General features: G+C 37.1%; 1 protein-coding gene across 3 annotated transcripts in view; it reads right to left on the bottom strand.

The window, feature by feature from the left end:
• The window catches only part of CSRNP3 (cysteine and serine rich nuclear protein 3), a 204,749-nt gene that overhangs the window by 85,953 nt on the left and 98,307 nt on the right, over window positions 1-20,489 (bottom strand). Inside the window, exons 1-2 of one of the 3 annotated variants that reach the window (XM_005202484.5) lie at window positions 19,981-20,456; window positions 1,402-1,572 (exon numbers count right to left, since the gene is read on the bottom strand). In XM_005202484.5, the coding sequence (XP_005202541.2) occupies window positions 1,402-1,549 (148 nt within the window). In that variant the 5' untranslated portion in view covers window positions 1,550-1,572; window positions 19,981-20,456. Of the gene's footprint in view, window positions 1-1,401; window positions 1,573-18,175; window positions 18,648-19,980; window positions 20,457-20,489 lie in introns of those variants that run through there. The other 2 variants (XM_005202485.5, XM_005202483.5) reach the window with 2 other exon arrangements.

Here is a 20,489-nt window from a genome sequence, read left to right on the forward strand (position 1 = left end):
TTAGCCTCTTTGAGCCTCAGTTATTTCCTCTGTAAACTGAAGGTAGTGGTTCTTCCAGGATGGCTGTAAAGGGTAGGAATAATGTCTATAAAGCTACTGGATCACAGCATGTGCCCAATAAATGTGAGCTATGAGAATAAATTTTAATATAACATGTGCTCAGTACTTGACATTTTACAAAGTTCTTTCATGTGTATTATCTCACTTGCTCTTTGATCTTCACAAAACCATCTTAGATAATGATGTTGTTGTTATTATCACTGTTAATATTAAGGCCAAACACATAACATACATCTTTAAAATCAAAACACAAGCTCATTTCACACTATCATGACATTTGTAAATATATCTGAAGATCAACCTACATCACACAATTACTTTGTCCCTGAATATTTGATGACATTTTTGTTATAATAATTGTAGATGTCCTCTCATTCTATTTTCTATGAGTTTTGCTTGCTTAAAGGAATGCTGTTGATTTTAGTATATGTGTCTCATGTTCAATAGTTTTATTGAGCTCCTTATTAACTCTTAAAAATATGATTAATTCTCTTGGTTTTCTCGGTAGTCACATTACCAAAATAAATTCTATATTATGTAATGACATATTAATAAAATCAGCTACTTAACTGAAAAATAAAAAACTAAAATTAGTTATTTGTCATCATATCACGATATATTAAAAGCTTCCTGTGGGAAACATAAACTCAAGATTATTTAGCTAGTAATACTTTCATTTAGCCTGTAGACTGTATTACCTTATGAAATTCCCTTGTCAGTCCTTCAAACCTCACAGTACCTTGCCTGACAGGAAGCTGTGATGCTACAGGGCAGTGGAAAAAGAGAAAGAATACAGCTTTTTTATTTTGTGGGCTTTAAATATTATTCTTAAGGATAAGAGAAGAAAGGGATGTGTAGAAAGAGGTATAAACAGTACTTGCACATTTGGGAGAGTTTTGCTGCTGTTTAATCTCTTAAATCATGGTTGGCTATGCGCTTTCTCAGTGAGCCCAGACTTTCCACTCCCAAATACATCTTCCCCATGTTGTTGTTGGTTTTTTTTTCTCCTAGAGTATCATTTCAGCTATGATGAGGATACATTTTTTGTGCCTAGACATGTCTTTCCGCATCCCAGAGTAGGGCATTTCCTTTGAAAAGTAATAATAATAAAAAGTCATTTTTCATTGAATCTGTTGGTTAACACTATCAAATAATCCACTAAACAAAGGAATCCACTGATGCCTCAAAAATCTTTCATTTTTCCTTAATCATGTCTTGCTTTTAGTTCAATTGTACAAGCAAAACAAAATTAGGAATAACAGTTAAAAAATCACCACAATGATACAATTGTTTTCACTGTAGAACCAAACAATCCGTCTCAGTCATGGCTTTTGTACTCACGGGGAAAATGATTAGAAGTGGATGGATTGACACTGTCCCCACTGTCAGCGCTTTCACTGCTGGAAACTTCATCATCTGATTCCCGCACAGAGGAGCAGGGCGAGGAGCCGTCAACTTCTTCAAACTTCCTCTTTAAAATTCCACTCATCGCTGCAGCGCTGTCACATGTACCTGTAACAGGAACGGGAGCAGCGGAGCATTGAAATATTTGACCGCTGGATGTGCAGCCAAGGTCTCTGGAGTCATTTTTATATGGCTTTTTATACATGAGCTGAGTTTTCCCTTGAAAGGATCACTAAGCAGTTTTTTAAAAAATATTTTCAGAAATGAAATTAGATTAAATATGAGCATCTGACCATTTGCTTACCAAAATGTAACAATTTTTTAGACATATTTCATTTTAATGCACTACCTCTATTCCTTTTTGTTGGCAAGTTGAGAAAATCCATTTAACTCTGTAAAATTCTGTAACAAAGATAAATGTTAATGTTCCCCAAAGTCCTAAACGATTACTGGAAGGAACACAGATAAGTATGCAAAAACTTCATACTCAAGTTTTAAAATGCAAGAAACCCAGTTAGCTGAGCACAACGAAGCATATGCAATCAGGTCTAAATTTTAGGTAGTTTCCGCTTAACTATTACAATAAAGTGAAACGCTTCCACATGATACCTGGTTGCTGAAGCTGTCGCTACAGTTTCAGAAACCTCCTGAGGATATTTACCAGGGATAGAGCACTAATTGGGTGGGAAGAGTGAAGAGTGGGAAGTGGAGGTAGTTTCTCCTAAATTCTTTCTCTAGGCTGAATGATGTGTCTTCTCTCCTTGAGCTGCCCTCTCTCCATCTTCATCATTTACCTTGACATATGCACAGGGCATAAACTTTCTGCCAATGTAAACATATTTCAGAAATAACTTATCTACATATTAGCTCAGATATAGGTGGATGGTCTAACATTGCTAAATTAAATTAACTAAGCTGAAGGTATTACTAGGTTGATTCCATTCATTCTATCTTCCATCTTATTTATGTCACCTGATTTTTAACTCCCATTTAAGTTCTTTGTTACATTATCTAGGTACTGGCTTCAGAAATTGCTGTAATTACCTCCTTCTCTATGCAAATCACACAGCGCACAGCCTGACCAGATCCCCGGAGCTGGGCCAGCTTTTCAAATTCTATTCGGATTAGCAGCATCAGAACCACCTAAGGGGGAAATCTCAGAAATGCAAACTCTAACTAATGCAAATTCTAAAGCCTCATTCCGGATCTACTGAATCAGAAACTCCCTTCGAGGTTAGGGCCTAGGACACTGCTCTCTGAAGCCCTCCAGGTGATTCTGACACATACTCAAATTGAGGGCCATTTGCCTAATTTCTAGTCTGTTCTCCAGTAGCTCCTTCCTTGAGTGTGGCCACACATCAGCCCCAGAGAGTTATATAACTCAGCACTCAATTCCTAATAAAATCTTCTGCGTCCATCACTGGTGTGACTTCTAGTAAAGTTAAGGACAGTATTAGATGTCTCTTAAGTATCATTAATTTCAATTTACTCTACTCATCTATTCATGTGTTTAGTAACCAGTAGGCATATGCTTGACTCCTTCGGTGGAGTAAGGGGATACAAAAAGGAGTAGAATGTGTTACCTGCTCCCAAGAAGCAAGCATTCACTATGCTGGGCTGCATGGAATTGAGAATACCTCCAAATTCATGTTCTATTGCCTTGTTTTACTAATTTATGTCTTTTCATGACTTATATTAACAATAGATAACTGATAGCAATAAGAAGATACTGCTCTGTCCACTCTTTTGAGAATAAAATCTCTACTCTGACTCTTCTTTTACCACTATTCAGATTGGCTTATTATTTTCTCTGTCTTAAAGAGTATGAAATGCATATAATGTTCATGCATATCTGAGCAGGGTGGAGGGGGAAAAAGATATTTTAAGTAAAGTTCCTGAAATAAAAGTAGGACAGGATATAAATTTGAAAATTGTTCACTTCAAATAAGATGCAAAGTAATTCATGAGGGAGAGAGACCAAGACACAAAGTAATACAAGATGGAAACCCATGTTTAAAAAGTACATTTTAAAATAAGATATTACAATGGTAACACTTAAAAACCATGTCCTTAAGCGCCACTTAACCATCTGATCTCCCCCAACTTCCTTGAGAAAGGCAGATTTCTTGACAATCAAGAACACCCAACTGGCCAAAGGAAACTACATTCCAGCATGGCAAAACGTGGTACTTGGCACTCTTCTCTTCCTTTCTCACTTCCTCAAGCATGAGAGGGGAAATGTTTGGAGGGATGCTAAGAGAATTCAAAAATCTCTTTTCCCATTGTTGTTACATTTGTACTGGCAAGACCTGAAGCAGTGGAGTTGAAGGCTGACTGCAATTTCTGTCTACATCTTTGGGACTGAAAGAGCCTAAGCTCTTCCCAGGTCAAAGGAAAAAAGGAACTGACTGCTTAAGATGGGATTAGTATCTATGCTGAAAATTAAACATTCAAATAATTACAGGTGGGTATAACTTTAACTTTGGGCTTCCCTGGTGGCTCAGATGATAAAGAATCTGCCTGCAATGCAGGAGACCCATTGAAAGCAAACAGTAGTGGATGGGAGAGAATAATTAGGAGGTGGTTGCCCTAGTCCAAGTGAGAAATGGTGATACCCTTGATTAATATGTGTTTCAGGGTTCGATCCCTGAGTCAGTAAGATCCCCTGGAGAAGGGCATGGCAACCCATTCCAGTATTCTTGCCTGGTGATCTCCCTGGACAGAGGAGTCTAGTGGGCCACAGTCCATGGGGTCACAAAGAGCGACTTACACTTTATAACTTTATAACTTCATTCATACCAGTGAAACTGGTTAAGTGCTAAACTGCTTGTGCAGCAACCAAGCATAACACCTGTCTAGTTTCACAGCCTTTAAAAAATATTATTTGAGTGTAACAAGATGTTATAACAAATTATGAGGGCCAAATGACCTATTGCTTACCAGCAGATAAACCTTGATCAAGACCTAATAGTGGAATGGTAAAAGGAGCATGTGGTTTTCTCCTACATCATCTATACTATCTCACTAGGAAGAAAAGAATACAAGAATTTAAAGGGAAGGCCTGTTAATAGAGGAGTTGTATATACTTGGTTTGCTTGTACCCTGTATTGTTTCTCTCAGAATTTGAGGACAACCATATGTAGGTAGCTAGGTATAAACACAGGTGAGCAGAATCAATGCTTGTCCTGTGGCTGCACAGCTCCTTAACTTGTCATATATTTTCTTCCTAAAGATGAGACATAATTAAACTTGGTAGGTACAAAGCCAGTGTAAAAGTGGTCAACATTTCAAATTGGTAAACAGCATTAAAGCTCGAAGAACAGAAGATAAACCTGGACAGGCATTAATTTACTCTAAATATGATAAGCTGAAAATTTGTCTCCTTAACAGCCATTTAAATACAGCTACCATTTTCCAATTCAAGAAACACATGTTAATCAACGGTATCACCATTTCTCACTTGGACTAGGACAACCACCTCCTAATTATTCTCTCTCATCCACCACTGTTAGCCTTCAATGGGTTTTCCAGGTTGGAAGCAGAACGATAAATTTAAAATGTAAATGTGATCATGTCCATAGCTTAAAATTCTTAAGTGGCTTTGGATTGCCTTAGGATAAAGTTCAAAATCCTCAAAATGGCTTATAAAGTCTTTAACAACATACTGTGGTTAACTTCACCTTTTTGGACCATTTGGCCTTGTTGCCAGTATTTCAGCTCTAAAAATAATTCACTTTCTCCAACCTGTCTTTTCTCTCTGGACTCTAAGCCCTTTGATGTATGCATGATTTCTTGCAATCTCCTTTTTAATTTCTTTTCCCATAGCACTTACCACCTTCTAAATCTATATTATTTATTTATGTACTTTTAGGTTTATTGATTATTTTTCATCCCCTGCTGGAAGACACAAAAGTGGGAATATTTGTTTTCTCTACAGATGTTCCAAGCATCTAGAACAATGCTTTATATCTAATAGGGGCTCAGTAAATATTTGTATGATGAATGAATGAAACTCTTCCATTTCCATAGTTTAATTATGTTGTCAGTGTCTATTTTCTCTGATAGACTAAAAGCTCCATAAAGCAGAATCATGTTCATCTCATTCACCATTCTATCTCTCCTAACAAAATATCTGGCATATTTGATTAGATGAGAATCAAAATGAGATGAAATTGACCTCAAAACGTCATACAATTTCTTTTTGCTTGCAAGCAACCCAAAAGCCAATTCTAGCTAACTTAAGCACAAAGACATCTGTTGGAAAAATACTGAACTAGTTGATGCAATCTAAGATACAGCTGAAATGCAAAATTGAGGAACAGCAGGAATAAGGACAGCTTCTAGATTACGGCTGTAGAAATTCCTTGATGTGTTTTTTTGGTGGTTTTTTTTTTTTTTTTTAACAGCACCACTGTTACCGGGTTTAAGTCTAGCAACTTCTGTGTCTCACAGTGTAAGCCTAATGTTCCAAGGCATGAGCAACCTTTAGCCCACTTTGGGTCAGGTGTCAGTCCTGTGACCATTATACTACAGGGCCAATGGGCAAGGAGCCACCCAATTAGGTATCGCTACAAAGAACCTCACCCAGAGGCTTCAATAAGCTCACCGCATTTCAAAGTCAATAGTCTCTCCTTGTCTAGCACTGATTTCTCTACTTTTTTCGTTTATTAATATATCCATGAATTCATCACTTGGCCAGCCTCTTGGTTTGGGATTCCTTTTTCCCTACACTCAAGTGCCCTTTCTATTGCCAAATTCAACTTTAAAATTCTAAAAAACATCTTATAATCTTGGGTATCTGTTATTCTTAATTAACATGTACTATTTATTTCATATTTGTATTAGATGTGAGAAGCCTCTGGACACGTTTAAAGAAAAAGTAGTTGAAAAGTAGAAATGTCTCCATCTCTACTCAAAAAGATACTGATAAACTATACCAGATTTTCTATGATTATAAGTACAATTATTTTATTTAATGTATTTCTGGAAAAAATGTCAGAAACCAGAAGGCTGGAGGGTGAAAATAAGTAAGACATTGGATAAAAATGTACATTTTAATGCCTTGGGAAGAATGATTGAAGCTAAATTTTGGGTATTTGTTGGAATCCTGTTCATGTTCCTCTCTTTCAACAGACTAAAAATTTCATAGCTTCTCTAGGTAACTCACTGAGTTCTTACTATCTCATTTATATTCATCTTATGTTTAATCCTTTTTTCTTATGACAGTCTGTCCCTATTTTTAATGTTTTGCTATGTATTATAAGGAAATGGCCACAGAAAATATGGCTTAAGAGCATCATCAATCTCTTAGTTCTGTACAGCAAGTTCTTTGATTTGGAGAAGATTCATTTTAGAGTTGCAAGATTTAGCAAATTAAAATAAAGGATACCCAGTTACATTTGAATTTTAGATTAAAAAAAAAACATTTGAGATATAAATTTACCTATTATTTGTTGCTCATCTGAAATTTAAATTTAACTGGGCATCCTGCTTTTCTTCTGACAACCCTAACTGGTGCTCTTGGCTCTTGGTGAAAAAGCAGAATGACTATGAAATCAAGAAAACATCTACATAAAAGATGCCACCTACCGACTGGAACTGGGGTGTCCCTGATAGTTCAGTTGGCGAAGAATCCTCCTGCAATGCAGGAGACCCTGATTTGATTACTGGGTCAGGAAGATCTGCTGGAAAAGGGACAGGCTACTCACTCCAGTACTGTTGGGCTTCCCTTATATCTCAGCTGGTAAAGAATCTGCTTACAATGTAGGAGACCTGAGTTCGATCCCTGCGTTAGGAAGATCCCCTGAAGAAGGGAACGGCTACCGACTCTGGTATTCTGGCCTGGAGAATTCTATGGACTGTATGGGGTCGCAAAGAGTTGGACACGACTGAGGAACTTTCACTTCACTTCACTTCACTAATGAACTACCACATATGAATATTCCTGTCCTTTATCAATCAGACAAAACCCAGTAAATGAAACATGTAAGGTCATTAGGGTAAATGACAAGTTCATCAAACAACTGAGAAAAAGATGAGGGGGGTGGGAGATAGTTAATAAGTTAAGGGCAAGTGTGCCCTATCACTGATGCTGGAAAAAATGCATTTAAAAGGAAGTAATTCTGGCATGGCAAGAATTTCTTTATATTGAAATGGGGAGATATTTTCAGTGAGATGCTGTTTCTTCCCTAGGCTGATGGTTCACTTGACCTGCAGGTCCTTAATTCCATGGAGGCTACTTAGACCAAGAGCTATACATGGTCCTCTCTCAGCAACAAAGAGGTGTGTCTAGAGCCCCTCTGCTCAGTTTTACCTGGGTGTATCCTTTGCATTGGTTGCTTGCTAGTTTTGTAGTTAATCAAAATGAGAGTAACCTTTAACCGCAAAGGTCATTAACAAAGACCCTTCTGCCTTGGTGATGTGGCATATATCAAAGGAGCATGTTAGCCTGCATTGTAACCTGACATGAAGGACATTTCTTCCTGGTTTATCAAAGAAGAAAATAATTTACTTTACATCCTCATCAAATTCTTCCAGCAAGCACAAAAAGCTAAGAAACCATAATAAAGTTCTTTCCCAACAACTCTGATAAGCTAAGCCTGTTCACTTTGGTCAGCAATGGGCCCAGAGCCCAGGAACTACCAATGTCAGGATTCAGTTGCACAGAAAAAGCAGCTTATTCTCCTTTACTGTTACGCAGAATGGAAAGCAATTTTGATGTTTCCTCTGGTTGCTTCACCAAATTCAAATGATGAGATGAGAAGCACTGCAAACAGGTTGATGAAAATACTGGTGTACGGCTCTTCTGTGACAGCAGGTGGGAAAAGCTTAGCTGGCAAAACCAAGATTATTCACAATGTCACACTTCATCAACTAGATTGTCTACAGGGCCAGAGAGAGGATGAAAAGGACGGTTGCTCAATTGATGGTGTGCAGGTTTTATTCCAGTACTTAAGAAAAGAGGGCTTGTCTGAAAATATCATACTGAGTATTTTCTGGTGGGATATCATTAGTTATCCAGATATGTTCCTAATTGCATGCATGCTAGTCACTCAGTCGTGTCTGACTGTTTGCGACCCCATGGACTATAGCCCACCAGGCTCTTCTGTCCACGGGATTCTCCAGGCAAGAATCCTGGAGTGGGTTGCCATGCCCTCCTCTAGGGTATCTTTCCAACCCAGGGATCAAATCTGGGTCTCCAACATTGCAGGTGGATTCTTTACCACTGAGCCACCAGAAAGCCCATCAGGATACAATTTTAAATGAGTTAGTTTAAATCAAAATCTTTTTCCTCCTCAGTTTTTTACAGCATGAATTTGAGTAATCTTTGTTCTGCCCTAACATTCACACTGCTACTGCCCTTACACTGTTACATGAATCAAACACTGACTATTGGCTGAAGTTGCTACTAAATAAGATAATTATAATCTTAAGAAGTTGGCATCAGACTTCAATGCCTTGACCACACCATGCCAAATGGTCTCAGAATGCTTATGCATTTCTTTTTAAAAAGGGGGGATATCTTCTTCCACAATACTAGGCCATATCTGCCTTAACCCATTTGGCAAGAAATTAACATAGCTGCTGCCAAGAAGATAGGGATTTGGCAATGAATTCACAAGGTAAAATTCTGCAAGGTGTTTCCATGGGGCACCACCAATGTGAAAAATGATACTGGTGGTTTGCCAATTCAAGGAGTGCAAGTTAGCCAAATACATTTCTCTTGTCCAGGTGTCTGCTTAAGCCAAAAGTGCTGGGAATGCTCTTGTCTAATGAATATTTTTGTTGGAGAAACAATTGGAGGGTTCCCCAATTATGTATGAATTCCTTATGCCAGAGTTAACTGTGACCTTGAGTTAAAGGTCTGAGTTACTTTATATATTTTGAATTTCGACAATTTTGTAGCTTGATGATTTGCAGTTTGAGAATTTAATTAAAGAAATGAATGCTTGCCCCTGAAACAAGTGCACACGTGCATATGCCATTTATCCATGGATTTCCTGGTTAAAAACTTCTGCTCTAGTGACTTAACGCCATTTCCTCAGCTTTGGTGGACATCCAGAACTTGAAAGAATAACTGATTGTGAACACATTAGTTTAAAGTATTCTAGAAGTCTGAGCATCTGTTGCCTCCTGTTCCTTTTACACTAGGGTCATCTCTCTCCTAAGGCCAGGTTCTTTCTCCCCTAGCTTCTTCTGCCATAGGTGCCAAAGAGTGAACTGCATCTCCTGTGGACATTCCTTACTGATTTCAAGGGTTCCTTTCTAAACAGTGTCTGTCTTTCCTAAGATGTAGTTTAGACTGCCTCATTCCTTTTATAATAATGTCAGTCACCATTTGATGAATATCTATTATGGGCCAGACACTTTGCACCTATCCTCTGTAATCTTTTCTCAAAACCTGCAGGTTAGTTTTAGCAAAGGAAACTGTGGTTTCAGAGATCTAGGTCATTGGTCCAGGAGACCTGAGCCAGACTTTCTCTGAAAAGTATTTCCTGACCAACATCACACTGGGTCTAGTGACCTCCCTACATTCACAGCACAGCACCTGGTTGATGCACTGAGCAGTATTTACTATACTGCATCAGAATTACTAGTTCACCTGACTGTTTCACATACTTGACTGTAAGGTTCTTCCTGGACTGAATATGTATTCCAGTGCCTGTTCAGTAAATGAATGGCCATCAATTTGGAACCTAATCCTGGATCAGCTACTAACAAGTGGCCTAATTTTAGGTAAGAGGATTACCTCCTCTGGGTCTCAGTTTCCACTTCTATAAAAATAAGGGGCAGGGCATACCTAGTAAGAACAGGCTCTGATGCAGTACAGTCCCCACAACCAAGGAGTACATGAGAAAAGCCTGGCCTCCATCAAAGGTGGGTGCCTCTAACTCAGCACTGTCCTGCCTCACTGTGTGCAAACTGCAGTGTCTAAGCTGATGCATGCCCTATTGGCAAAGAATGGAAGGCCGCTCCACTTACTAATGCTAAAGGGGTTCTACAGAACCCCAATAAGCTTGCCACACTACCTGTCATTGGGATTAGTGTCCATATAAGATAGCCAGAACTTGGTTTTCAATGCTTCGTAACCCTAAAAACGTCGTTCATTAGTTGTTATTTGGCAACACGATATAATAGAATACATGTGGACAGAAAGCCAAAGTTGTTCCCTAAAGTTAACTTTCAGGATGCACTTTCAGTTAGCAAGAGCAGAGAGACCCAACCAGGAACATGATAAGGCTTTTAAAACTGTTGAAAACTGATCAAGTGCCTGCTGTAAGCCTATTTTTCCTACCCCAGTGACAAAAGTACCAATGAAAATTTTATTTTATATGCTTCTATTAAGACTTAGTCTAATTTCTTGGATGACTGGCAAGGCTTCCCACATTAAGGGGAACAAAAAAACCACACAAATGTGAAAGAATTTAGAACTATTACTGCAGCACTGGAAGTTAACATTTTTTTCTCCTGAGCACTTAAGAAGTTTCTCTTCAGTCGTTTAGAAATGTTCTGACTAAATAGTAGAGTAGTCAGCATAGATCAAAAGATATTTGAGAGATATGACATCCTTTTCCTTCAGAAGAATCATGGGAATAGACTGAAGTGAAAGATCTTTTAAAAACACTTCCTTGTAAAGTACCCTAAAGTGGACATCATAATAAATATGGTCAAACTTCAGGACCATACCCATCTAGGCACTGGGATCCTGCCAAAGATACTGTGCAAAAAAAAAAAAAAAAAATTAAGAAGATTTGAAAAATTAGAATAAGTAGAAAAAGCACTTTACATGTTCTTTAAAATGATCACTACCTTAGGCGAGATATAGATTTTTTTACTATCAAAGGCAGATAGTAAATAGTTATTCAACCTGCAGCTGACATTGCATGAAGCAGCAATTAGTAAAAATAATTTAGAGAGTAAGATTAAATACCTGAATTTTCAAGTCTCAGAGAAGGTTCTCGGCATAAATTAAAATCATTTCACAATAGAAATAAATCACACCAAGCTCAAACAATCTTTTAAAACTTGGAAACCCACTATTGAGAAAAGTTTCATCATTCAAACTAGTTTCACAAAAGCAGCATCATGATATCCCCCACCTCCCACCACCAATTTATCCAACACCTGCTATTCATGTATAGTCATCACAGAGCATTTCTAGGTATGCTACTGTTAAAATAATTTGTAAGTTTCTTCTAGATTTCTTTTGAAAAACCTTGTGGCTAAATCAATTGATGCAGTATTTCTAGACTTCATTCTGATACAGAGGAAGTTTAAAACAGCAGTGAGTCCATGAATATTTTTTTCGTGATTTGAACAAATTAGCACTTTTAAGTCATGAGGCAGAACTGGAATCCTGCTCTACAACAGCATTGGATCAGCAAACGTTTCTTGGGCACCGAACATGAGCCATGCTCACTCTATAGCTGAAAGGTCCATATGTTAGGGGAAGGACACTGACGGAAACAGCCCACCCTGGCCAGGCACCATAGTAACCATTTGCATGAGTTGTTTTACGACAGGAGCTCCTGGTAAGGAACACGGAACTAATAAGCCACCACCAACCGCAGGAGTTCAGGAAAGGTCAAAAGGAAACACCACATATCCGACCTCCTCCCAGAATCCTTCTCTCCGGCATCCATTTTGGCTGAGCAAGGCGTGTACCACCAGGAAGGACTCTGAATCAGAATGACTGGCTAAAGACAACCCGGAAAGGAATCCCATCACCATAAAACCCGAGACTGCGAGACATGTGGCAGAGCTGTTCTCCTTGGTTCCCTTACCCTACTGCTCTCTGCCCGGGCGCCCTTTCCCAATAAAATCTCTTGCTTTGTCAGCACATGTGTCTCCTTGGACAATTCATTTCCGAGTGTTAGACAAGAGCCCAGTTTCAGGCCGTGAAAGAGGTCCCCATTCCTGCAACACATAGTCTATGGATAAAGCAGGAACTGTGGGTGGAAAATGAACAACTAATGCCTTAATTGTACAAAGTCAACATGGAAAAGAAAAAATGGTAGAGCAAAGCCTTAAAAATGAAAAATCTTAAAGTAACAAAGGATATAACACAAGAGAATTAAAAAAAAAACATATATTACCACATATGTGAGGATTCTGTGGCTATTATACTTACAGTTGGTGGACTATGAAACCACATATTTTGAATTTGATGACTATGGTGGCTGCCACCTCTACTTGTCCCATCTGAATATAAGGTATCAACTGCTCAGTACTTCCGAGGTATGACCTCTAAGAAACTCCTAGTGGGTTTCTATCTTTGGAAAACATGTCTTTTTCTCATCCATTGAAATCTTATCAAGAGTGTTGTAACTATAGACTTAAGCTGAACTTGTCATATGAGGACCAGAGAACCAACTCCTGTAGGCTGAAAAATATTACTAATTTATTACCATCAGTTCAGTTCAGTTCAGTTCAGTCACTCAGTCGTGTCCGACTCTTTGAGACCCCATGAATCGCAGCACTCCAGGCCTCCCTGTCCATCACCCAAACTCATGTCCATTGAGTCAGTGATGCCATCCAGCCATCTCATCCTCTGTCATCCCCTTCTCCTGCCCCCAATCCCTCCCAGCATCAGGGTCTTTTCCAATGAGCCAACTCTTTGCGTGAGGTGGCCAAAGTACTGGAGTTTCAGCTTCAGCATCAGTCCTTCCAATGAACACTCAGTACTGATCTTCTTTAGGATGGACTGGTTGGACCTCCTTGCAGTCCAAGGGACTCTCAACAGTCTTCTCCAACACCACAGTTCAAAAGCATCAATTCTTCGGCACTCAGCTTTCTTCACAGTCCAACTCTCACATCCATATATGACCACTGGAAAAACCATAGCCTTGACTAGATGGACCTTTGTTGGCAAAGTAATGTCTCTGCTTTTTAATATGCTATTACTATAGTTACCACTTATAATGCTCATATTCTATGCCAGGCATTTATCATGCCATTTTGTTTTCATAAAATCTCTTTGATGTGGATACAATTATCTCTACTTTGCAAATGAAGATGAGGCTTACAGTTTTCAAGTACTCTGTCTAGGACCACATGGATTGTAAATGGCAGACCATGCTTTAGAAGTGATGCCAGGGTTGGAACTTAAAGGTAAACTCCCAAACACTATGCTATTCAGTCTTTTCACGCTCCACAATATAGTGTGAACTCACACTCTTTAAAACTACATAATAAAAGCACTTACTTATCAAGAAAACAATATACAATATTTTCCTGATTTTTCAGTTGTTCATGAATTCCCCTAGATTTACAATGTTTTGTTGTATTAGAGAAATTACCCAGGCTTGTTAAAGTAGTTCTCAGGCATTTTTAAATGCTAGTGGGCAAAAGAAGACCATGATATAGAACTTATCCCCAGTACTTTGGACTATTCTAATTCTTACAGAATGAGAAGCAACATTTCTTCAGCTCTTCAAAAATCTTCGGAATGTAAGAGACCATCTATTAACGGGTATGATATTAACCACTGTATGTATCGTAACATATACACTATACTAGTGAATTTTGAAGAAATAGGGATTGATGGCTCTGTTGTCTTACTTTTCTTGTATATGATTGGGGGGAATATTAGGTGTACATACATGTATACATGCATGCACACACACAAATGACTAAATAATGCATTTCTAAATGAATATGTGCATTCATAAGCTTACACGGAGATGAGAGATTGCCTGAGTAATAATTAGCATGGTGGTAGAAGGTGGTGTACCTAAAAGTCCCAGGATTTAAGAATGAAATAGACCACAACTCCTGAAATTGGTAAGAATAGATACATGCACCAGTGTTTAGTCAAATGCCACCAAGATAATTGGTCTGTGTGTTTTCTTTGGTATACCTGTTAGAAATTCCTCATTTCCCTATCAGAAAAGGTAATTTCAAATCCCTGTTGGTGATTTAGTATGACAGATTCTCATTGTAGCAACAAAAATCAATTTCTCATTTATCTGGAGTTCCAACATGATTTTAAATATCCTAAATGTAAGAAAAACGAAGACAAATTCTATGTTTCTATGCTTAGTGTACTACATATCTGCATGTGTCAGAAGGTCAGCACATGGGGTAGTATAGAGGGATGTTTACCTCTCCCCACTTTGCCCACCAAAGTCTAAGCTATATAGAATTTAATGTAAAATAAAGTACATATACTTCATTTTTAATTACTTTCAGATAAGGAGTAATTATTAATTACTAAAATAATAAATATTAACAGGAGAAAAGAAAGAGTAAAATATAAAAGGCACATAAAGTATATAGAAAGTATATAAAGCTATATGCTAAAAAGTGTATAATAGCAACACTATTTAGTACTAGACTTTCCTGTAGCTCAGATGGTAAAGAATGTGCCTGCAATGCAGGAGACCCGGGTGCAATCCCTGTGTGGGGAAGATCCTCTGGAGAAGGGAATGGCAACCCACTCCAGTATTCTTGCCTGAAGAATCCCACGGACAGAGGAACCTGGTAGGCTACAGTCTGTGGGGTCGCAAAGAGTTGGACATGACTGAGCAACTAACACTATTTAGTATTGGGGTACACAGTTGAGGAACAGTGTTATCATTTGCTATAAGTCAGTGTAATGGTGAAAATAATGATTCTTTTGCCATAAAGAAGGACCTAAACTGATTTCCACTTTGCTCAACAAAGCAGAATGATATGTACCATATCTTACTTCCATGAAACCAATAACCATTAAAGAAAAGCTGGCCATTTAAGTTATAAACTTTACATATTTGGAAAATTGGTTAATTTAGTAGATTACTTTCCAACTGTCCTAGACAAAGTATTACTATAATGTTGCCATCTGTCTAATAATATGGAATAAAAATAAGACCTTTAAAACCATCTTACAATTTTATTATCCTTATACTCTTCAACAAAATGAATACAAGTCTATTTACATTTTAGAATAGGCAATAAAAATGCAATCATTTGCTTTGTTTCCTAAGAAATGCCAGGTTAAGATGAAAAAATGTGATTGTTTTGAATATTCAATTATTTTGAACATTTTCCATCTATATGTTGTAATTTTATTCTTCTTTCTTTTTCATACGCACCAGAAGTTCAGAAGAAGGACACATATATTGATAATCCAACCTAAAACCTACACACACAATTTTGAGACAACAACAGTTATTTGTAGATTTTAGATTATGTTCCATCCTGCTAGACTGAGTACAACATGTTTGCCCTAAAATCTTTTCCAAGCTTACAATATGGTCTCTAGTTTCAAATGATGACAAAGACAGATTGGTAATCAGAAAGCAGGAAATTAATTTTTGAAAAATCCTTAAAGATTTCTTTGAAGTCTGATATAATACCACCTCTTAAAGTACACTAAGTGTATATCCTTCAATGATTTGTTTTTACATTACTCTATTTACTCTTAACTTTCTAAATTTAATTTCATTTGCATTTATAGAAATGCATTTTTCTATATGCATTTAAGTATCCAGACCATGAACTTACTAGGTACCTGCTGCTGAGATTTGTATGGAAGCTGTATGGTTCAAGCAAATGCAAAAAAGACTTCAAAGTTTTGAGTGAATTTGCATAGAGACATAAATTCTCCAGGATATTCAAAGCCATAAATTTGCTGCAGGACATATATAGCTCTCTCGTGGCTCACGAAAGCACAACAATTCTCTTTATTTCACATTTGTCTATTACCACATTTTCTACAAGACTGTTCACAGGCGCTCCTTCTTTGCCCGCACTGTTTTTATTTCTATATTCAGAATGTGCTAACGGGTAGTAGCAGTTGCATTTACAAAGTTAATAGTGCTGGACAGGCTAAATGAACTTTAAACCTAGTTCTTTCCTCTTCCCTGTGCCCTGCCTGTAACACATGTAGAGGGTTGGTAGGTATAAACTCTGGGCATGACCTGAGCTAAAAGTAAAGAGGTTTGCTTTTCAAAATTGTTGGATAAAATATAGTTGACTGTAAGAAAGACTTTATTTGGCTGTTTGAAATACATGTATGCATGTAGTATGTATGCATACATATATAATATATATATCATATATATTATATATAACATATAAATATATAAAATATATGTAAATATGTATTTCAAAACAATTATATACCTATATATAAAACAAAAGTAACCAAATATATTCTTTGGACCAAAGGACAGCATTTTCCATTCAACATAAAAAGGAGCGATTGACTTAAAATATACCCCCTTAAGCTTCAGTCATTACTGAAAGTTACAAATGAGAGTTTAGAAGAAAATGGCAGTTTATTTCTTTTTACAAAACTCATACAAAATATGAGTATCTTTTCCTAATTTAATCTCAGGATCCTAGATAAATGTCAGAATGTCCCCACAGAGAGATAAAGGATGAGAATCTGGCCCTAAATGACTACTATGAAGTGATTTCATAAATATTTAAAATACTTGTCCTTCACTGTTTTAAATGGCCATTCTCTTGTTTTGGTCTGCCCCTCATGCTCCCCGTACCCCATTTTAAAATAACAGATATTAGTGCCAAACTACCAAATCTTGATAATCATTATAATAAAATTAATACCCCCCTTTTTAATGCAAAAGAAAGTAATTATCTAAACATGTGCTAGCTCTTTGTAGGTAAGGTTCATAAAATTCACTCAAAATATCTTAGGCAAATATGAAAGCATAAAGCAATTTCACGACAAAACATTATTTTGCCTCTTCCATCTTTCCAACTTATTTTCATACACATATAACTATAATGTAAACATATACATATCTGATGCAAATTACAATAACATTTTTCCCCATCAGCATTGTAACTGCTGAATTGATATATTTGAAAATTTTAATGACATAGATAGTCTGATCATGCTGCTTTAATTAAGTTTACTTAAAAATATGCTTTTTAAATAAAAAAGCAATATGAACAATAAAAGTGAGGACACATTTGTTTGGTTCAGGTCAGACTTTACTATGATGTAATCACACATTTTACGAAAGTGTGAAATTTAGTCCATGGAAAAAGACTTTTTTCCTGCCTGTGACATTTATGAGGTTCACTTCACAATCCAGACTTAACTGAAAGGAAAAGTCATAGGAAGCTGAACATGTTGAGTTCAAAATAGCATTATCTAAAAAGTCCCAAAGAAAATTAATAACAATTATGAAAATTAAAGTATTTAAAGGATGCAACCCCCAAATAAGAAATTATTTCTTTGATAACATGTTTAGTAATGAAATACAGAATGAAGACTCTCCAAAATGAACCCTCTCTTAAAAGGAAATGAAAATATAACTTATTGAAACTGTCCTTATGGTATCATGTGGGTTATGAACAAAAGAACTCCATTATTTAGTTCCAGATACCTCACAAGAATCTTAGGTTCTTATTTAAAACAAAATTCTTAAAAATGTGAAAATCCTCTAAAACTTTAAAGTCTTGACATTCAACTAGATGTTTCAACCCAGATACCTCCCTGCAATCAAAAACTTTCTCCAAAATGGAATTATTTAGAATCCTCAATCCAATTTTTTTCTCCCATGACATTATTCCATTGGAACAAAACACCCACGTTTCAAATTGAGACAACATTAAGAAGATTTAATAAACTAGTTAAGGGAAGCTGAAAATCGAGAACACCCTGCCGATTTCCACAATGAATTAAAATAGCCAATCCTCATCGGTGTCTTTTATAGAAATAAAATCAGGCGCATCACGAAATCTGTCACCGTACCTGCGTGCACTTTAAACGACTACGGCACACACGCTGTAAGATCTTCACTCTGAGACATAAAGCACACTTCATGTAACTGCTGCAAAACACTGCTGCAGAGGAGCCCAGTGCATTTTTTTCGGGCAACTGATCCAGCTTTCCACCAGCCCTGTGACCTTTGAACTCCCTTCTGCCCCCCCTCCTCTCGCTTCTGCAGTCAAAGCCTCGGAGCTGGTCTCATTTGCATAAGGCTCGGGCAGCCCTCCAGCAGCTGAAACGGAATGCTGGGTAAGGAATTGTGGAACTGCAGTTCTGCCAGAATACCTGAATCACCCGAGAACTGGAATCCGCGATAGGGGGTGGGCACCGACTGCGCCGGGCTGCCCGCATCACAGCCCCACCCCCAGCCCCCCTTGTCTATTAATGTATAAGTGTTTTTAACTCTTTGTTTTAGAGTCCTGCTTTCCCCTTCCCCACCAAAAAGAAGCTGTCAGCAGCGACTATGGTAACCAAGGAAACCCAAATAGTCAAATACTTCATTTAAATACATGTGGAAGGCCAATTTAAAATTTTCATTAACTCCTCTTGTTTTTGAAACATAGCTATTTTTCCCCCCTTGGAAGGCACAGTGCACGCATAATCAGGAACACAGGATATTTCTTTTTGTTGTGGTTTAAACAGCATCTTACAGGCATTGAGTACATGAAGTCACTGTGGTAATTCTATAAAATGTTAAATGCGCCCTAGTGCCTTAAGATCATCCTAAATGATGTCCGAGAAATTAATTGTAAAGAATTTAGGTCCCACGATGCCTTTAAAACAACACAGCAGTAAAAATGTGGAGCAAAGTTAAACTATGTGTTTTGATCTAAAGATTCATGCAGCAGTAACGCTTGTCTCTCTTTGGCAGAGATGTTCAGTGTTGTGCTATTATTTGCTAGAGTTATTTCTTCCCTTGTCTTCCTACACACAGCAGTCTCTCTATTTAAAACACAAACTCTCTTGCTCCTAAACCTAAGAAGTGATTATTTTCTAGGTACAGAAGGTCATGTATACATATTTTTATAAATACCCATGAAGGCACATATTCTTTTCTAAATGGTGAGTCAATGGAAGTATGCATCATCACATAATTAATCCATTCTTCTTTTTAAAATTAAGCTAATTTGTTTTCTCCTTTAATGAGTGAGTAATATTTAGGAAATAAAAGGTTTAATGCAATAAAGAAATATAACATGAAAAATAAAAGGCACACAACAGATTAATATAGATATATGCTATTTTATACTTAAATATAAAATGCATTGTTCTGGGAGATAGCAGTATTAACATTTCAAAATTTTCTTGGTTTTAAAATTTGTTATTTAAATAATTAACTATGTTAAATCTCTTGTAGTACACTGAAAGATATCAATAAATTTTGAATGCTATATCATCCAATTCATAAAACACAAACTATTGCAGTACAGAATTTTTTAATCCTGGAAAAATAAATGTGAAGATTTTTATTTGAGCTATTTGTTAGTATTCTGCCATATGTTATTTCTGCATTATAGAAGGTTAGAAATTACTGAATGATTTTTTTAACCCATAAATTTTTAAATAGGATAAATAACTTTTCAGTTTACTATAATCATATAAACATTTCTCTATCACATCTGACTACATCAGCCATTTAATTGAGTTGGGTCAATTCAAGTGCATCCTTCATATTACACACTGTAAATATCTTGCAAAGTTTTTAAGGCAAAATGCACATCAGCCCATCCTAATTTAAATCCAATCAAACACAAGGAAGTGTTGGAGTAATTTATAAAATCACTGACCTGTTCAAATAGCTGTAGTCTTAGTCCTTGCACTCTTTTTTCATTAGAATCCAAAATAAATTGATTAACATTTTCTAATGTGTGTCAGCATCACCGAAGGCACTGTTCTTCCTGGTTCAGCGGAATCTTCTGAAATTTGCCAGCCCTGTGTTTTATTGCTGGTACCGTATGCTTTATTGTTCATCGACAAGAGCTTCACTCTGCACAAAGACTCATTACCTACTGCTTGCTGCACGGCATCAGCCTCACTGAGGCTGCCTATATGTGATCACATGGGAGTTTTGTCTGAGAAAGCCAGGCATGCCACTGACTTCACTGTGTCTATGGATATTTTTATCAGCTGAGGTCTGCTAGGAGGAAGGAATAACAGATTAGGGAGCTGCTCTAAGTCATTAATGCAGCACAACTTATGGAAATCCCTTCACAAGATTTTTTTATTATTATTATAGAAAACATTTGAGCAGGAATTCAAAAGAAGTTCACTAGATTTCATTTTAATAGGAGGCTGG

The sequence above is a fragment of the Bos taurus genome, chromosome 2 (genome assembly GCF_002263795.3).
Source record: "Bos taurus isolate L1 Dominette 01449 registration number 42190680 breed Hereford chromosome 2, ARS-UCD2.0, whole genome shotgun sequence".
NCBI classification, from domain to species: Eukaryota; Metazoa; Chordata; class Mammalia; order Artiodactyla; family Bovidae; genus Bos; species Bos taurus.